The 14,025-nt window shown below is 39.9% G+C and overlaps 1 protein-coding gene and 1 pseudogene across 1 annotated transcript; one reads left to right on the top strand and one right to left on the bottom strand.

Annotated features, from left to right (window-relative positions):
* Positions 1–271: 271 nt before the first annotated feature.
* Positions 272–4,808, bottom strand: LOC148024954 (uncharacterized; annotated as a pseudogene).
* A 3,415-nt stretch (positions 4,809–8,223) lies between these two features.
* Positions 8,224–10,512, top strand: LOC148024955 (putative polyamine oxidase 5). Its single transcript, XM_087694637.1, has one exon. The coding sequence runs from the start codon at positions 8,419–8,421 to the stop codon at positions 10,261–10,263; it is 1,845 nt and encodes a 614-aa protein (XP_087550763.1). The 5' UTR covers positions 8,224–8,418; the 3' UTR covers positions 10,264–10,512.
* The last annotated feature ends 3,513 nt before the right edge of the window (positions 10,513–14,025 follow it).

Raw genomic sequence — 14,025 nt, forward strand, 5'->3', positions numbered from 1 at the left:
TTGTGAGGTTCTTTTTCTCAATGAGTTTGAGATGGATACAAATAGGTATATTGCTATAGGTTGTCATTACATAGATCTTGGAATACATAGGATTTTATGGGCATTGAACATTTGCACATGGTGCAAACAAATCATTAAGTTTCCACAAAGAGTGCAGCTCCCTCTATGTAGCTGCCTCAACTTACCAAGAGTAAAGTCCTAAATAGGGCTCAGAATACTAGGCAATACCCAACACCTACCTTATTGCTAAACCACGGACATAAAAGACAAGCTACATCCGGCCACAGTCTTCAACAACCACAAGCCGACAACCACAGGCTAGCTGGTCCTTCCATTTGGGGGCCCAACACCTTCAATCTTCTGCATAAAATCCATGCCTTGAACCACTTTTCCAAAGACAACATGCTTTCCATCAAGCCATGGACTTGGCACTGTGCACATAAAGAACTGTGACCCATTGGTGTTAGGGCCTACATTGGCCATGGATAGAACACCATGGCCAGTGTGCTTTCTTGAGAAGTTCTCATCGGCAAACTTGGTCCCATGGATTGACTCTCCACCTGTCCCATCACCCTTGGTGAAATCACCCCCCTATTACATGAAGTTGGGGATCACCCTATGAAACTTAGATCCCTTGAAATGTAATGGCTTGCATGACTTCCCCACCCCCTTCTCTCCTGTGCAGAGAGCACACAAATTCTCAGTCGTCTTGGGAGTGGTGTCAGCAAAGATCTCCACCATCTCAACAAGGCCCTCGGGCTTCCTGCCAATGTTGATGTCAAAGAAAACCCTTGGGCTACTTATCCTAGACGCAGGTCGGGCGCGGGAAGATGTAGACGATGGCACAAAAGGCAGCTCCCTCCTACCACATTCAGGCACTTCTTCAATTATTTTAGAGAAGCAAGGATCAAATCATTGCCAAGCTTTAGAGCTTCAAGATCTATCACTTCTTCTCCGTCTCTTTCTATTACAGCTTATAGTTCAAAGTCAACGTTTTGGAAAAAACAGACCAAACGAACAGTAGCAGTTGATTCCGATCTTCTTCTTGAGGTTGGGATGCACCCTAATGAGACAAAGAAGAGGGTTGAAGGGAAAGCCTCTAAGAATTTTTGAAGCTTGAGATATTGAGATGGGAAGTAGGCTTATATAAGGAGAAGAATGAGATGATTTAGAATATGCAAGAAAGAAGGAAATGTTAGGAAACTATACCCGCTAGCTATCTAGCTCAGCCATGGCTCTGATACCATGTTGAGAAACATAGATCTAGAGCTAGCTAGCTATGGTGGACGCAAGTCAAACACACAATACATTATCATAACGAGGGATTGTAACTCAAGTGAATTAGGTTCCAAGATAGATTAGCTTGGACTCATAAAGACAATCTTGAGTGACTCAAACTGATAGTACAATTTTTTTAGATAAGAGCCAAGTACAGGCTTATATAGCTTTTGGGTTATTCCACTCTCCTCATTGTGCTTATGGGATTTTGTCATCTCTTCCTAGAGCATACATCATATGTCTATCTTCTAGCCTCTTTTGGGCACATATACCAAGCATCATTTGCTATTCTCAACATGTAAATCACTAGGTGGCATAAAGTACTTTGTGATTTTCATTAATGATTATTTGCATAAGATCTGAGCATATCCCATCAAGGAGAAATTAGATGTATTGGCTATCTTTCAGTGTTGGCTTACTCTTATTGAGAACCAGTTTGATTATAGGCTAAAATGCCTAAGGTTAGATAATGGGGATGAATATGTCTCTAAAAATTTTGAGCAATTTTGCTATGAGTAGGATATTAAGCATTACTTGATTACCCCTTACACCCAACCCTAGAAAGGTGTTGTAAAGCACATGAACATGCCAATTCAAGAGAGAGTCTGCAGTATGCTTAGCTAGGCAGGATTACCGCATCATTTTTGGATTGAGACAATTACTATTACCATACACTCGATAAACAAATCCCCAAGCACTGCTATTGGCTATTAAGTTGTAGAGAAGGTATGGTATGGAAAACCTCCATTATATGCTCATTTGTTTATCTTTGGATGTGAGACTTTTTACCATGTTCCCAAGGACAAACATAATAACTTGGATTCTAAATAAGTAAAATGCATCTTTCTAGGATCTGCAAACTAGGAAGGTCATTCATAGCTATGATGTTGTTTTCCACAAGGAGAAGAAGCATAAGTAGCATGAGCAACTAGTTGAGGTACGTAAAGTGATATATCAAGAGGAGCCTCTTGTTACCATACAATCAACTAGAAAACTACAATTGATATTCTAGTGGCCCATGATCACGATGTTGGATAGGATGTACATGCTACACAACCTCTTTTGTGAGTCTACTAGAGATAGATGTTAGCTTGATTGATTTGCGCCCTCCATGGACTATGTTATGGTGACAAATACTTGTGAGTCTCTTACCTATGATGAGGCCATGCACAGAGGTGATAGTCACTCTTGGGAGAGGCCATCCAATCAGAATATCACTAGTGTGCTTTGCCATGCAAGTGGGTGTGCAAGTTGAGAGTACCCTTGGAGACCCTAAGCCAACATGTAAGGTCAAATTGGTTGCAAAGGGTTTTAAGCAGGAGCATGGTATTGACTTTGATGAGGTCTTCTCTCCTATGGTCAAGATAACTATCCTATGGTTAGTACTGGTTTTGGTTACACAATTAGATCTGGACCTTTCTTAGATGGATGTAAAGACGACTTTCTTACATGGGGACCTGCATGATGAGATTTATATATAGTAGCCTAAGGGCTTTGAGAAAAAAGGTAGAGAATACCTAGTGTGCAATTTGAGAAAGAGCCTTTATGAACTTAAATCGGCACTTAAGGAATGGTACCATAAGTTTAATGCTTTCATACATTCACAAGGATATACATGTAGTGCTATGGATTCGTGACTCTACATGAAGAAGGCTCATCATGGCAGCCTTATTATCTTGGCACTTTATGTGGATGATATATTGATTGTTGAGAGAGCTCAGGATTAGTTGTATGCTATGAAAAGTCAGCTTAAGAAGAGCTTTGAGATGAAGAACGTGGAACACGCCGCCTCACATATTCTTGGCATGTGCATCAAGTATGATCACTCTAAGGGGCTCCTTTACTTATCATAGAAGAACTACATATAAACGTCCTTGAGCACTTCCATATGCAGGATGTTTGGTTGATTAGTTGTCCCTTATCTTTCCAAGTGAAGGTTAGTCACATATATTGTCCCTAGTTAGATGAGTAGAAGGCCAAGATACAGTGGGAAGTTTGACGTATGCCATGATAGCCACTTGTCTAGACATAGCATTTGCAGTGGGAGTTGTGGCATGCTATATGGCTACATCTGGGACTGGCAATATTGAGATGTTGTGAAAGGGTCTCATGAGGTACTTGAAAGGCACTATAAATATGAGCATTTGTTATGGTGGTCAGGACAATATATTTGTAGGTTACATTAATTCCAACTATCCTATGTAGATAATAGTAGAAAGTCCACCTTTGGGTATGTCTTCACTTTTGCAGGGGGTGTTGTTTCTTAGATGTCTAGGGTGTAAAAATGCACGGTCTCATCTATTATTGAGATAGAGTATGTTATAGCCACATTGAAGCTTGCAAGGAGGCCCTATGGTGATAGATCTTGGTATTAATCTTACTCCTACACTGCATTTTGATTCTATGAGTGCTATTTAGTTAGCTAAGAATTCAGTCTTTCATGTGAAGACAAAGTACATTGAGGTGTGCTATCACTTCATCAGGGAGGTGGTAGAGGATAAGTCTGTTGAGATTGTCAAGATCTCTTCACTAACGAGAATCCTACAGATTTACTGACCAAAAGTCTCTCAGTGGAACATTTTGCCTTCCTTGGAAGATGATGGGTGTAGGATGAGAAGACATCTATTCCTCATCCTACTGTACTTTATGTACATTTGTACTTTGTCACTTCTTCTTATCCTCTCCTCACTAGAGGCACATTCGCCTTTAAGTTGGACGTTGTTGGGGATAAAAGCACCTATGCCTATGCTACCCTATATTTACACACACAGTGACCACACACTGATACATTGCAGGTGGCGAGCGACCATTACTATCATTTTATTCTTTATTCTTTTAGTGACTATTGAATAAGGGAAGGCCGGTCACACATTATGACCATTGGAGTTCCCATATATGGTATATCTCTCCCTTGCTCTCTTGCTCCATCTACCATAGCTTTTGCTTCCTCTTGTGTGCTTCCACTTGGGCTCTGCCTTTTAAACAGGATGCAGAATTGAAGGTATGGTTGGATAGGAGGCAGTAATAGTGGTAGCAGTGGGATTGGAGGCAACACAATAGGAGACGAAACTAGAGGTGGGTAGCATGATGGGAGGCAACATCAGTAGTAGCAGCATGTCATCAACAATGGCAAGAGGTAGCACATCCAGAGGGAGGTAGCACAGTAGGAGGTAGAACCGAAGATGCCAAGAGATAGCATGCAACAGAATAGGAATAGATGAGAGAGAGAGAGAGAGAGAGAGAGAGAGAGAGAGAATTTTAAGTTACAAAAAGAAAATAGAGAGACACAAGCTATTAGCAGCCTTTACATCTACGAATAGGACACAAGTTCCATCTTTGGATATCAAAATTTTATATGCATTTTACTCAGAGCTGCTTGATGAAACCAGGTTGAAAGAAGCTATTTTAGCTGGCATCAGACCAAGCAACCATGCAATGTAAAGAGACTTGAATTGCTTTTCATCTTTAGCTTTCAAAGAGTCCTTCAAGTCAGTTATACTACTCTTCTTGCAAAGAGACACACCTACCATCTGGAGGTGAACTCTTTTTAATTTTAAAAGTGGGTCTGTTGTGTTCTAACGTGGCAAATGAGTTCAAAGTGGATAATGTGTGCCTCTGTGCTTTGGTTTGATAGGAGAAAGAGAGTGGAGAGCGAACTAATAAATTGGAGAGAGAGAGAGAGAGAGAGAGAGAGAGAGAGAAGAGACCTTTGGGGCGTTGAGAGAAGAAAATAAAATTGGGAGAGAAGAAAATTTTAGGGGAGAGAGAGAGAGAGATAGAGACAAAGAGACAAAGAGAGAGAGAGAGAGAGGGAGGGAGGGAGAAGACTTTTGGGGCGTTGAGAGAAGAAAATAAAATTGGGAGAGAAGAAAAATTGAGAGAGAGAGAGAGAGAGAGAGAGAGAGAGAGAGATTGGAGAGAAACGACTTTTGGGGCATTGAGAGAAGAAAATAAAATTGGGAGAGAAGAAAAATTTAGGAGAGAGAGAAAGAGAGAGAGAGAGAGAGATTATATATATATATGTATATGTATATATATAAATAAATATATATACATATACATATGTATATATATGTATGTGTATATATATATATATATATATATATATATATATATATATATATATATATATATATATACATATACATATGTATATATATATATATACATATATATACATATGTATTCCCCCACAAAGTTGCTTTTGCGATGCACATAAAGCGCCCAAGGAGAGATAGAAAGAGAGGCAAGGAAGTGAAGTTGCCATATGAAGTTGAGGAAAGTGAAATACGATGTGTCGAGAAGAAATGAGGGGAGACAATGAGAAAAATGAAATATCACTCATCAACTTCGCTTCGCTCGATATACTGCTTCACAGAATAGCATTTTGCGTGCACGAAGAATGCAAGGAATGCTAGTTATTACTATTATCATTGTAGTAAGCTAGGGTAAGGTGGCTAAGAACTTTATGACAGTCAAAAGCTCACAACCAAATTAACAAGAAAGACATTCTTATGTTCTGGTTTGAGACATATATATCATATTGATTGAGAAAAATGTGTTCATAATGAGTGATGTGCTGGATTATACTTCATTTACATGGGTTTGAAACCTATAAAGCTACTAGGATAAAGGGGCCAATAAGGCCATGCCCTCCCAAAAGTAAAATGCATTGCACCCCAATTTAATGGCAAATTTGCACAAAAGATGTATCTTCTTTGGCCACTTAAAGCTATGACACAAATCCTTATTTATTATAAGCAAGTTAATATGAAGCAAACAATTGAGTCGTATATGTTTGTAATATTTTAGATTTTGTAAAACCTTAAAACAATGCATCCTTGAGTGCCACTCTATTGACTCCCCCATTATCACTCTAATATGCCCCTTAGATCTTAAAATGCTCTAAATTTTGTATTTGACTATCATATAATCTTTGTTGTTAAACTATAACAAGACATTATATAACTCATTTGGGGAAAGAATATGATGGAGGAAGGTTAGATGTACTAATGTTCCTTGTGGTATGCCATGTGTAATTGGTGTCCAAGCACAGTCACCACAAAAGGGAAGCGAAGTTGCTATGTGGTATTATGAAAATTTTGTTTCCCCCACAAAGTCGCTTTTGCGGCATTCCTTATGCATGAAGTGTCGAAGGAAAGAGAGAAAGAGAGGCAAGGGAGCAAAGTTGTCGTATGAAGTTGAGGAAAGCGAAATACGATGTGTGGAGAAGAAATGAGGGAAGACAATGAGAAAAGTGAAATATCACACGGTAACTTTGCTTCCCTTGTTACGCCATGAAGCAGCATAGCAATCCGTGTGTGTGAAGTGTGCAAGGAACGATAATTGTTACTATTACAATTGTAGTAAGCTAGGGTAAAGTGGCCAATAACTTTACGACTCTCAAATGGTCACACCCAAATGAACAAGAAAGACATTCTCATGTTCTAGTTTGAGACATAAGATATCATATTGATTGAGAAAAAGGTGTTCATAAATGAGTGACTTGCTTGATTATACTCTGTTTACATGGGTTTGAAACTATATAGCTACTAGGATAAAGGGGCCAATAAAGCCATAGCTCCCCAAAAGCAAAATGCATTGCACCCCAATTTAATGACAAATTTGCACCAAAGATGCATCTTCTTTAGCCACTTAAAGCTATGACACACATCCTTATTTATTATAAATAAGTTAATGTGAGACAAACAATTGAGTCATATATGTTTGTAATTTTAGATTTTGTAAAACCCTAAAACAATGAATCCTTGAGTGCCACTCTATTGGCCCCCCTATTATCACTCTAATATGCCCCTTAGATATTAAAATGCTCTAAATTTTATAGTTAACGATCATATATTTTTTGTTGTTGAACTTTAAGAAAACATCATGTAACTCATTTGGGGAAATAATATGATGGGGGAAGGTTAGATGTATTTGCCCCTTTTTGCACATGAGTGAAAGGGACTAACAATGATAGTATTGGTGAGTTTAATGTGAGTCATGTAATTTTTTAAAGATTTAAGATTTTGTACAATCTTAAAATAGTGCATTCTTGAATATCGCTCTATTGAGCGCCCCCCCCCCCCTGCCACTTGCCACTGTAGTAGGTCACTCACATAGTAAATTGCTCCAAATTCTTTATTTGACTATCATTATGATATTTATAGGTGAACTATATGAAAATATTATGTTACTCACTTGGGAAAATAATCTTATGGGGGAAGGTTAGATGTCATTGTATTGGCCCCTTTGCCTTGCACCCTTTTGCAAATGAGCGAAAGTGACCAATTATGATACTATTGGCACTCACATTTCTTTTGATCAACTTGAAAATAAGATTTGATCTCCAACATGTTGGCATTGTGAGTACAAAGCATTATATAACATGTTCTCAATAGCATATACTTGAGTCTATTCATGTTGTGAAAGGGATACAAGACAATCTTAGTTTTACTAATATGGTCCCTTTTCCCTAGAGCCCTATCACGTGCCTCCCATTTTTATGGCCCCTAGCCTTACCATGCTTGCCAGATTGCGTGTTTTCTCTACCTTCATAGTAAGCTTAAGAGCCTATTGTGATTGTACTTTATCCACCTCAATCATAGGATTTGTACCCTTGACCACATGTTTCTCAAGCAATCATCCTATTGATTGAGTTGTTAATAGCTTGCATAGGGAAGAAAAAAAGAAAAAAGGGCTCACCAGCTTAGAATGTGGAATTCTTTTCTATAGCGGGGTGCCATTTTTGGCAATTTATTATAATCATAGTAAAGGTTAAAAGGCTAGATTGTGGAATGTTTCTACTATCATCAGAGTAAGCTTAACATAATAAGCTTTTAAAAATTTCTAATGTAAGGCAAAGGGCTCTTTTCATTTATTTTTTCTTGGAGTGTTCACTATCAGTAGCTTTGCTCCAGAGGCACCATATTACCTAGTTAGATGCGGTCGGAGGCAATGGGCTGCCGGTCCCGGGGGGGTGCTACCCTCGAAGAAGCTCATGATGTTGTTGTAATTCACAATGTGAGAATTATATTATAAATGTGAGAATCATATAGTAAAAGCTCAAAGAGCCTTTCTGCATAGCCCAATTCTCATCATCACAACAATCACAATAAGCTAAGAAAAAAGACTGTCACCATGGCTCCGAGACCTCGCGTGGTGGTGGTAGGAGCAGGTATGGCGGGTCTGTCTGCAGCCCACCGCCTGCACCAGACGGCCGCCCCATTCGAACTCACCGTCCTGGAGGGCAGCGACCGCCTGGGCGGCAGAATCCTCACCTCCTTTCTCGGCTCCGACCAGGTGGAGCTCGGCGCAACCTTCATTCATGGCATCAACGGCAGCCCCGTCTTCGGAATCGCCCAGAGGATTGGCGCCATGTCTGGAGACGGTGCACGGGAGCTCGGATCGAGCGGTGGCCCCCCTGCCGTCCGAGCCCAGGGCGGCCTTGTCGTCGATCCGCAGCTCGTCGGTCCTGCCATGGACCTGTACAGGACATCCATGGCCCTTGTGAAAAACAAAGGGGAAGGCCGGTTATCACCCGCCGCCTCGAAAGGAAGTGTCGGTGCGTTCCTGCGACAGAGATTGTTCTCATTCTTGTCCGAGCAAGCTGCTGTGCAAAAACCGTCCACCGATGGACCACATGTGCAGAACTCCGAGGCAGCAACAGAAACACAAGGGAAACAGACTAGCATTCTTAGAGAGGAAGAGGATATGAAGAGGTCCTTTGAGGGGAGCGACATCAATACATCTGGGATATGGAACCCCCTTGCACTGCAGGAATCTGCGTTCATGTCGCTACAAGCCATGGAACGATGTTTATCGGCATGCGATTCGTTGGATGATCTGGACCTCGATGCTTTGAAAGAATACACAGAATATCCAGGTCCTCATAAAACCATTGCTAAAGGATATATTAGTGTATTGAAAGAACTGGAGGGTGGCTTGCCCTCCGGCACGGTCAAGCTCAGGAAAAAAGTACAAAAGATATACTGGAACCGTACTCATCCTTCTACACTTGCACCTGTGGTCTTGCACTGTGAAGATGGCTCTGTTGTTGAAGCTGAGCATGTGATTTTGACCATGTCCTTAGGGGTTCTAAAAACAGGCACTTTGAAGAATTTCGCAGTAGACAGTTCTGTTTGCAGATCAGTGCAGGACCTTCAAGGGTGGAAGGCTGATAAAGAATTCCAAGATCAAGAGCTGTTTGAGCCAACTTTACCCACATGGAAGCTAGAAGCCATATCTCGATTAGGCTTTGGTGTCGTTGACAAGCTTTTCCTTCTGCTAGACCCATCAGCAGATAAACATTTACGCCAATACTTCCGATTCTTACACCATAAGGATTCTGTGAAGGTTGAGAGCTTACCGAAGTGGACCAAAAAGATATTTTCCATGACCCCTGTTTACCCAGGATCTAATGTCCTCTCATGTTGGTTAGCCGGAGAGGAGGCTTTGGAAATGGAGGGTCTATCTGACGATGAGGTTCTCAATGGAGTGGCACAAATGCTCACCAGTTTCGGGGTGGCTGGAAAAAATGAAGGCACAAGAAGGAACAGAGATGATTTTCAAGAGCTTCCAGAAGATGAGAAATCCATGAATTTGTGTTTGAGAAGTATGTTTAGAGGAGTATTGAGAAGCAAATGGGCAACAAATCCTTTATGCCAAGGTTCATACTCCTTTGTAGCTGTTGGTTCAAGTGGAAGGGATTTGGAGACTTTAGCAGAGCCGTTGCCAGAAGGCGGCAACACTAACGATAGTCTGCAAAAGTCAGCCTTATCATTATGCAGCGAAGTCAGAGAAGGGGATGGCCTCAGTGTAGAACCACCTACATCAACTGACCCTGCATCCAATACTAAGTCCTCTCCTTTGCAGCTGCTCTTTGCTGGTGAAGCCACCAACAGAAACTTTTACTCCACAACCCATGGAGCATTTCTTAGTGGGGTTCGTGAAGCTGACAGGCTCCTCAAGCATTATAAAGTATAGCTTTCATGTAATGTTTATCTGATGTGTAGGTCAGGCTGTTTCTGATTTTAGTTGTTTTAAACACTGCCATCTCAGCAAGTGTAAAAACAGAGCCAGGGTGAGACAAAAGCTGTAAATGTGTTAAGAACTACCAAAATCCATGTAAGAGTTATCGCATTCAGCTGATAAGAACAGGCATGTTGATACCTGAATATTCGATAATTTTGTCTGCTGATGCTGCACATATACACGTATTCATGATTGTATTTTCTGTATGCACAATGCAGTTGTGGGCATACCTGTGTGTAGTTTCAATGTCGTTATTTGTCCTTTTTCCCATCTGACCTTGTAAGATTCTTACGTTTATATTCTCGATCCTTGTGGCATTTAATGGGACACAGTCATCAGATCAAAATTGTCTAACCTTGCTCACGATCCTAAAACTTTGCTAGCAAAATACAAAGGTTTCTGAGGCAACTGGCAAACTCTTTCCAGTAGGTTACCCCTCTCTCTCCAAAAAGAACAGAACTTCCATAGGTTGAAATGTGCCTTAACAAAACTGCTTTAGTTATGTTCCATTTTTTGTGGTCAGCATTTAGTGTCCCTTTATCACCACATAGAACTATTTTCAGCCCACAATATGCTGAAGACATAACTCCTTAGCCTTATTTTGGAGACCTAGGCTTTAGGAGTCTCAAAACATATGAAGGTAAAATAGTCCACTGAGGTGCCAATGAAGGGCTCCAACTAATTGACATGGAACACATTGTGAATCTTGATAGTGGAGGGAAGCTCTAATCGATAAGTCAAGTCCCCAACTCTCTTCAGGATCCAATAGGAGCCATAGGAATGATGGGCCAGCTTGCCGTTGCTACTCTCCTTGATAGTAGAGTAGCAGGACTTAGGCACTTTCAATAGGACTAGCTTTCCCTCTTGGAATTCTAGATGCCTTCTTGTCCCATTAACATAATGCTTTATACAATCTTGTGCTTTACAAAGATTCACTTTGCATTGATGAGGCATGGCTTGTATGTGCTCTAACTCCTTTTTATTTTGGTGTTTGATCTTGTCATTGAAGAGGACCATAGGGAGGGGAACTTTGTACCTAAAAAGTGTCTCAAAAGGAGAAACCTTGATGCTAGAGTAGGTGGAGTTGTATGCAAACTCAGCCAAGTGGAGCCACATATTCCAAGTGTGTTGTACATCATGGCGGAAAAAGTGCCGTAGATAGATCTCAACCCATTTATTGGCCCTTTTGGTCTTTGACCATCAATTTATGGGTGGTATGTGGTGGATGGAGCAAGCTTAGTACCCATAGATGTGAAAATCGCTTGTCAAAAGTTGCTTATAAACTTAGCATTCATGTCATGCACACTATCAAAAGTTGCTTATAAACTTAGCATTCATGTCATGCACACTAACCTGTGGTAACCCATGTAATTCAAATACGTGCTTTATAATTTGAGTGACTGCTTGAGATGTGATATACTGAGTTTTAGTGGGAATAAAGTGGATAGCCTTAGTGAGTCTATCAACTACCACATACGTACTATTTCATCATTTCTTGGTGATGGGTAATCTAATAATGAAATCCATAGTGATGCGTGTCCATTTCCATTTAAGAATAGGTTAAGGGTTGCAAGAGACTAGTTGATCTAAGCGTGATGTGCTTATTTTGTTGGCATGAGACACAATTGGGCACAAAATCCTTGATCCTTGATATCCCTCCATAGACCCTTTTAGTGAAAGCTCTTGGCAATCCTATCATATGTTTTGAAAACACCTAAATGGCCAATAATGGGACAAAAATGCATCTCTTTCATGATCTTTGTCTGAAGGGGAAAGTGTGGGGGATGAAAATCTTACTATAGGACCATATAAGGCCATTTTTTAGCTGATATTGAAAGTTTTCGTCTATTATCCCATACTGTAATTTTTGAATATGTGGTTGAATTTCTCATTTAGTAAATAGGCCTCTTGAAGCTCCTCAATTTAATCTTTATGTAACTTTGAAATGAAAGATACTTTCCATGCCCACATCCATGATAGTGAATCTACTACTATATTATCTTTGCTCCTATGTGAGAGATGTCAGAATTATAATTTTACAAGGTTGCCATCCATCTCCTCTGCTTAGGTATTTAAGTAGACTGAGTCAGGAAGTAATGGAGCACTCAATGGTCGTTCTTCACCCTAAAATGACTGCCATAGAGGTAATGCTGCCATTTCTTAACATCGTGAAGGATGGCCAACATCTCTTGGTCGTAAACGTTCATATGTATCGCCTTTTCATCAAGGACAACTCTTAAAAGTAATCACACCATGCTCTTGCGGCAAGACATCACTGATTTATCTGCCACTAGCATCACATTAAATGGTAAACTCTTTTGAGAAGTTAGGGCATACGAGAATAGGGGCTGAAGTAAGCATTTCCTTCAATTTATTAAAGCTACGATCTTAATAATAGCATTTTTAAAAAATGATTTCTTCTTTAATCAATTTGTCAAAGGTGCTACAATGGTGGCTTAATGCTTAATGAAATGTCTATAAAATGAAAAGAGACTAAGGAAACTATATAATGAAGTGGTGTTGGATGGTGCGGGCTAGTTCTTTACACATTATATCTTTTTGGGGTAAGCTTGTATGCCATTTTCACTAACAATGTGTCCCAAATACTCCTTTGAGATTTACATGAAGATGCATTTGCTTTCCTTAACAGATAGTGTATGTTCTCTCAAGACATCAAATACTTGTCGTACTACTCTCGTGATGTGCTGTAAATAAGAATATCATCAAAGAATACGAGCACAAACTTGAAAATGAAGGGGTATAAGATTTTATTCACGAGGCTCTGAAAGGTGGTGGGGACATTAGTCAAAATAAAAAATGTATCACTTGGAAATGATAAAGCCCATGATCACTATTGAAAGTCGTTTTGACCTCATCACTCTCCCACTATACGTATTTTTTATAAGCTAGAGCGCATATCAATCTTAGTGAAATATCATGCACCTTTCAACTCATCCAATAAGTCGTTAATTCTTGGAATAGGATACTGGTTATTGACTATGATCTCATTCAAGTCTTTGTAGTCAATGCATATGCGAAAGGAGCAATCTTTCTTCTTGACTACTAGTAGGACTAGAGATACATAAGACGAGGAACTCAGTTTAATAAATCCCATCTCAAGTAACTCTTTGACTTGCTTTACAACTTCTTCGCGCTTATACTTGGAGATTTAATAAGGTGGCTTGTTCATTGGCTTAGAATGGGGTTCTAGATCAATTGGGTGGTTTACTTGTCTTATAGGGGGAAGGGTTGTAGGCATTTGAAATAAATTGTTATACTTTTCTCTTAGGGCTTGCAATGCTGGATTCTTAGACACTTGTGAGGAGTAAAATTTTCCTTATTTAGGTATAGGACAAAGAGATCTAAGCATTTCTTAAACTCCCTTTTGAGTTGCTTTGCTATAATTAGTTGAAAAATAGCATTATCATAAACTTCCTCTAGATGGATGAGCTGTCTATGCATAGTAAACTCCCTCTAGGTAGATGAGTTGTCCAATTAGATCAACTGAGGCCACATAGTTTTCAGCCAAGTATAGGGAAACTTTAGAGTATACATGTGTGTTGATTTCTTCTTTATTGTTTGCTACTTGAACTTTCAGGGGGTGGTGTAATTTCGTAGGGATGCATTTCAACCCGTCAATGGTTAATCTATTAACCAAATTGTGGGTAGTACTACTATCCACTAGGATAAATACATGCTTTCCATTAATGCTTC

Source organism: Lygodium microphyllum, chromosome 15 (assembly GCF_053477565.2).
Source record: "Lygodium microphyllum isolate KBCC chromosome 15, Lygodium_microphyllum_v1.1.10, whole genome shotgun sequence".
Taxonomy (NCBI): Eukaryota; Viridiplantae; Streptophyta; class Polypodiopsida; order Schizaeales; family Lygodiaceae; genus Lygodium; species Lygodium microphyllum.

Bases quoted from the DNA above. Each gene is read 5' to 3' on its own strand.
- LOC148024955 (XM_087694637.1), top strand. From the start codon at position 8,419: ATGGCTCCGAGACCTCGCGTGGTGGTGGTAGGAGCAGGTATGGCGGGT.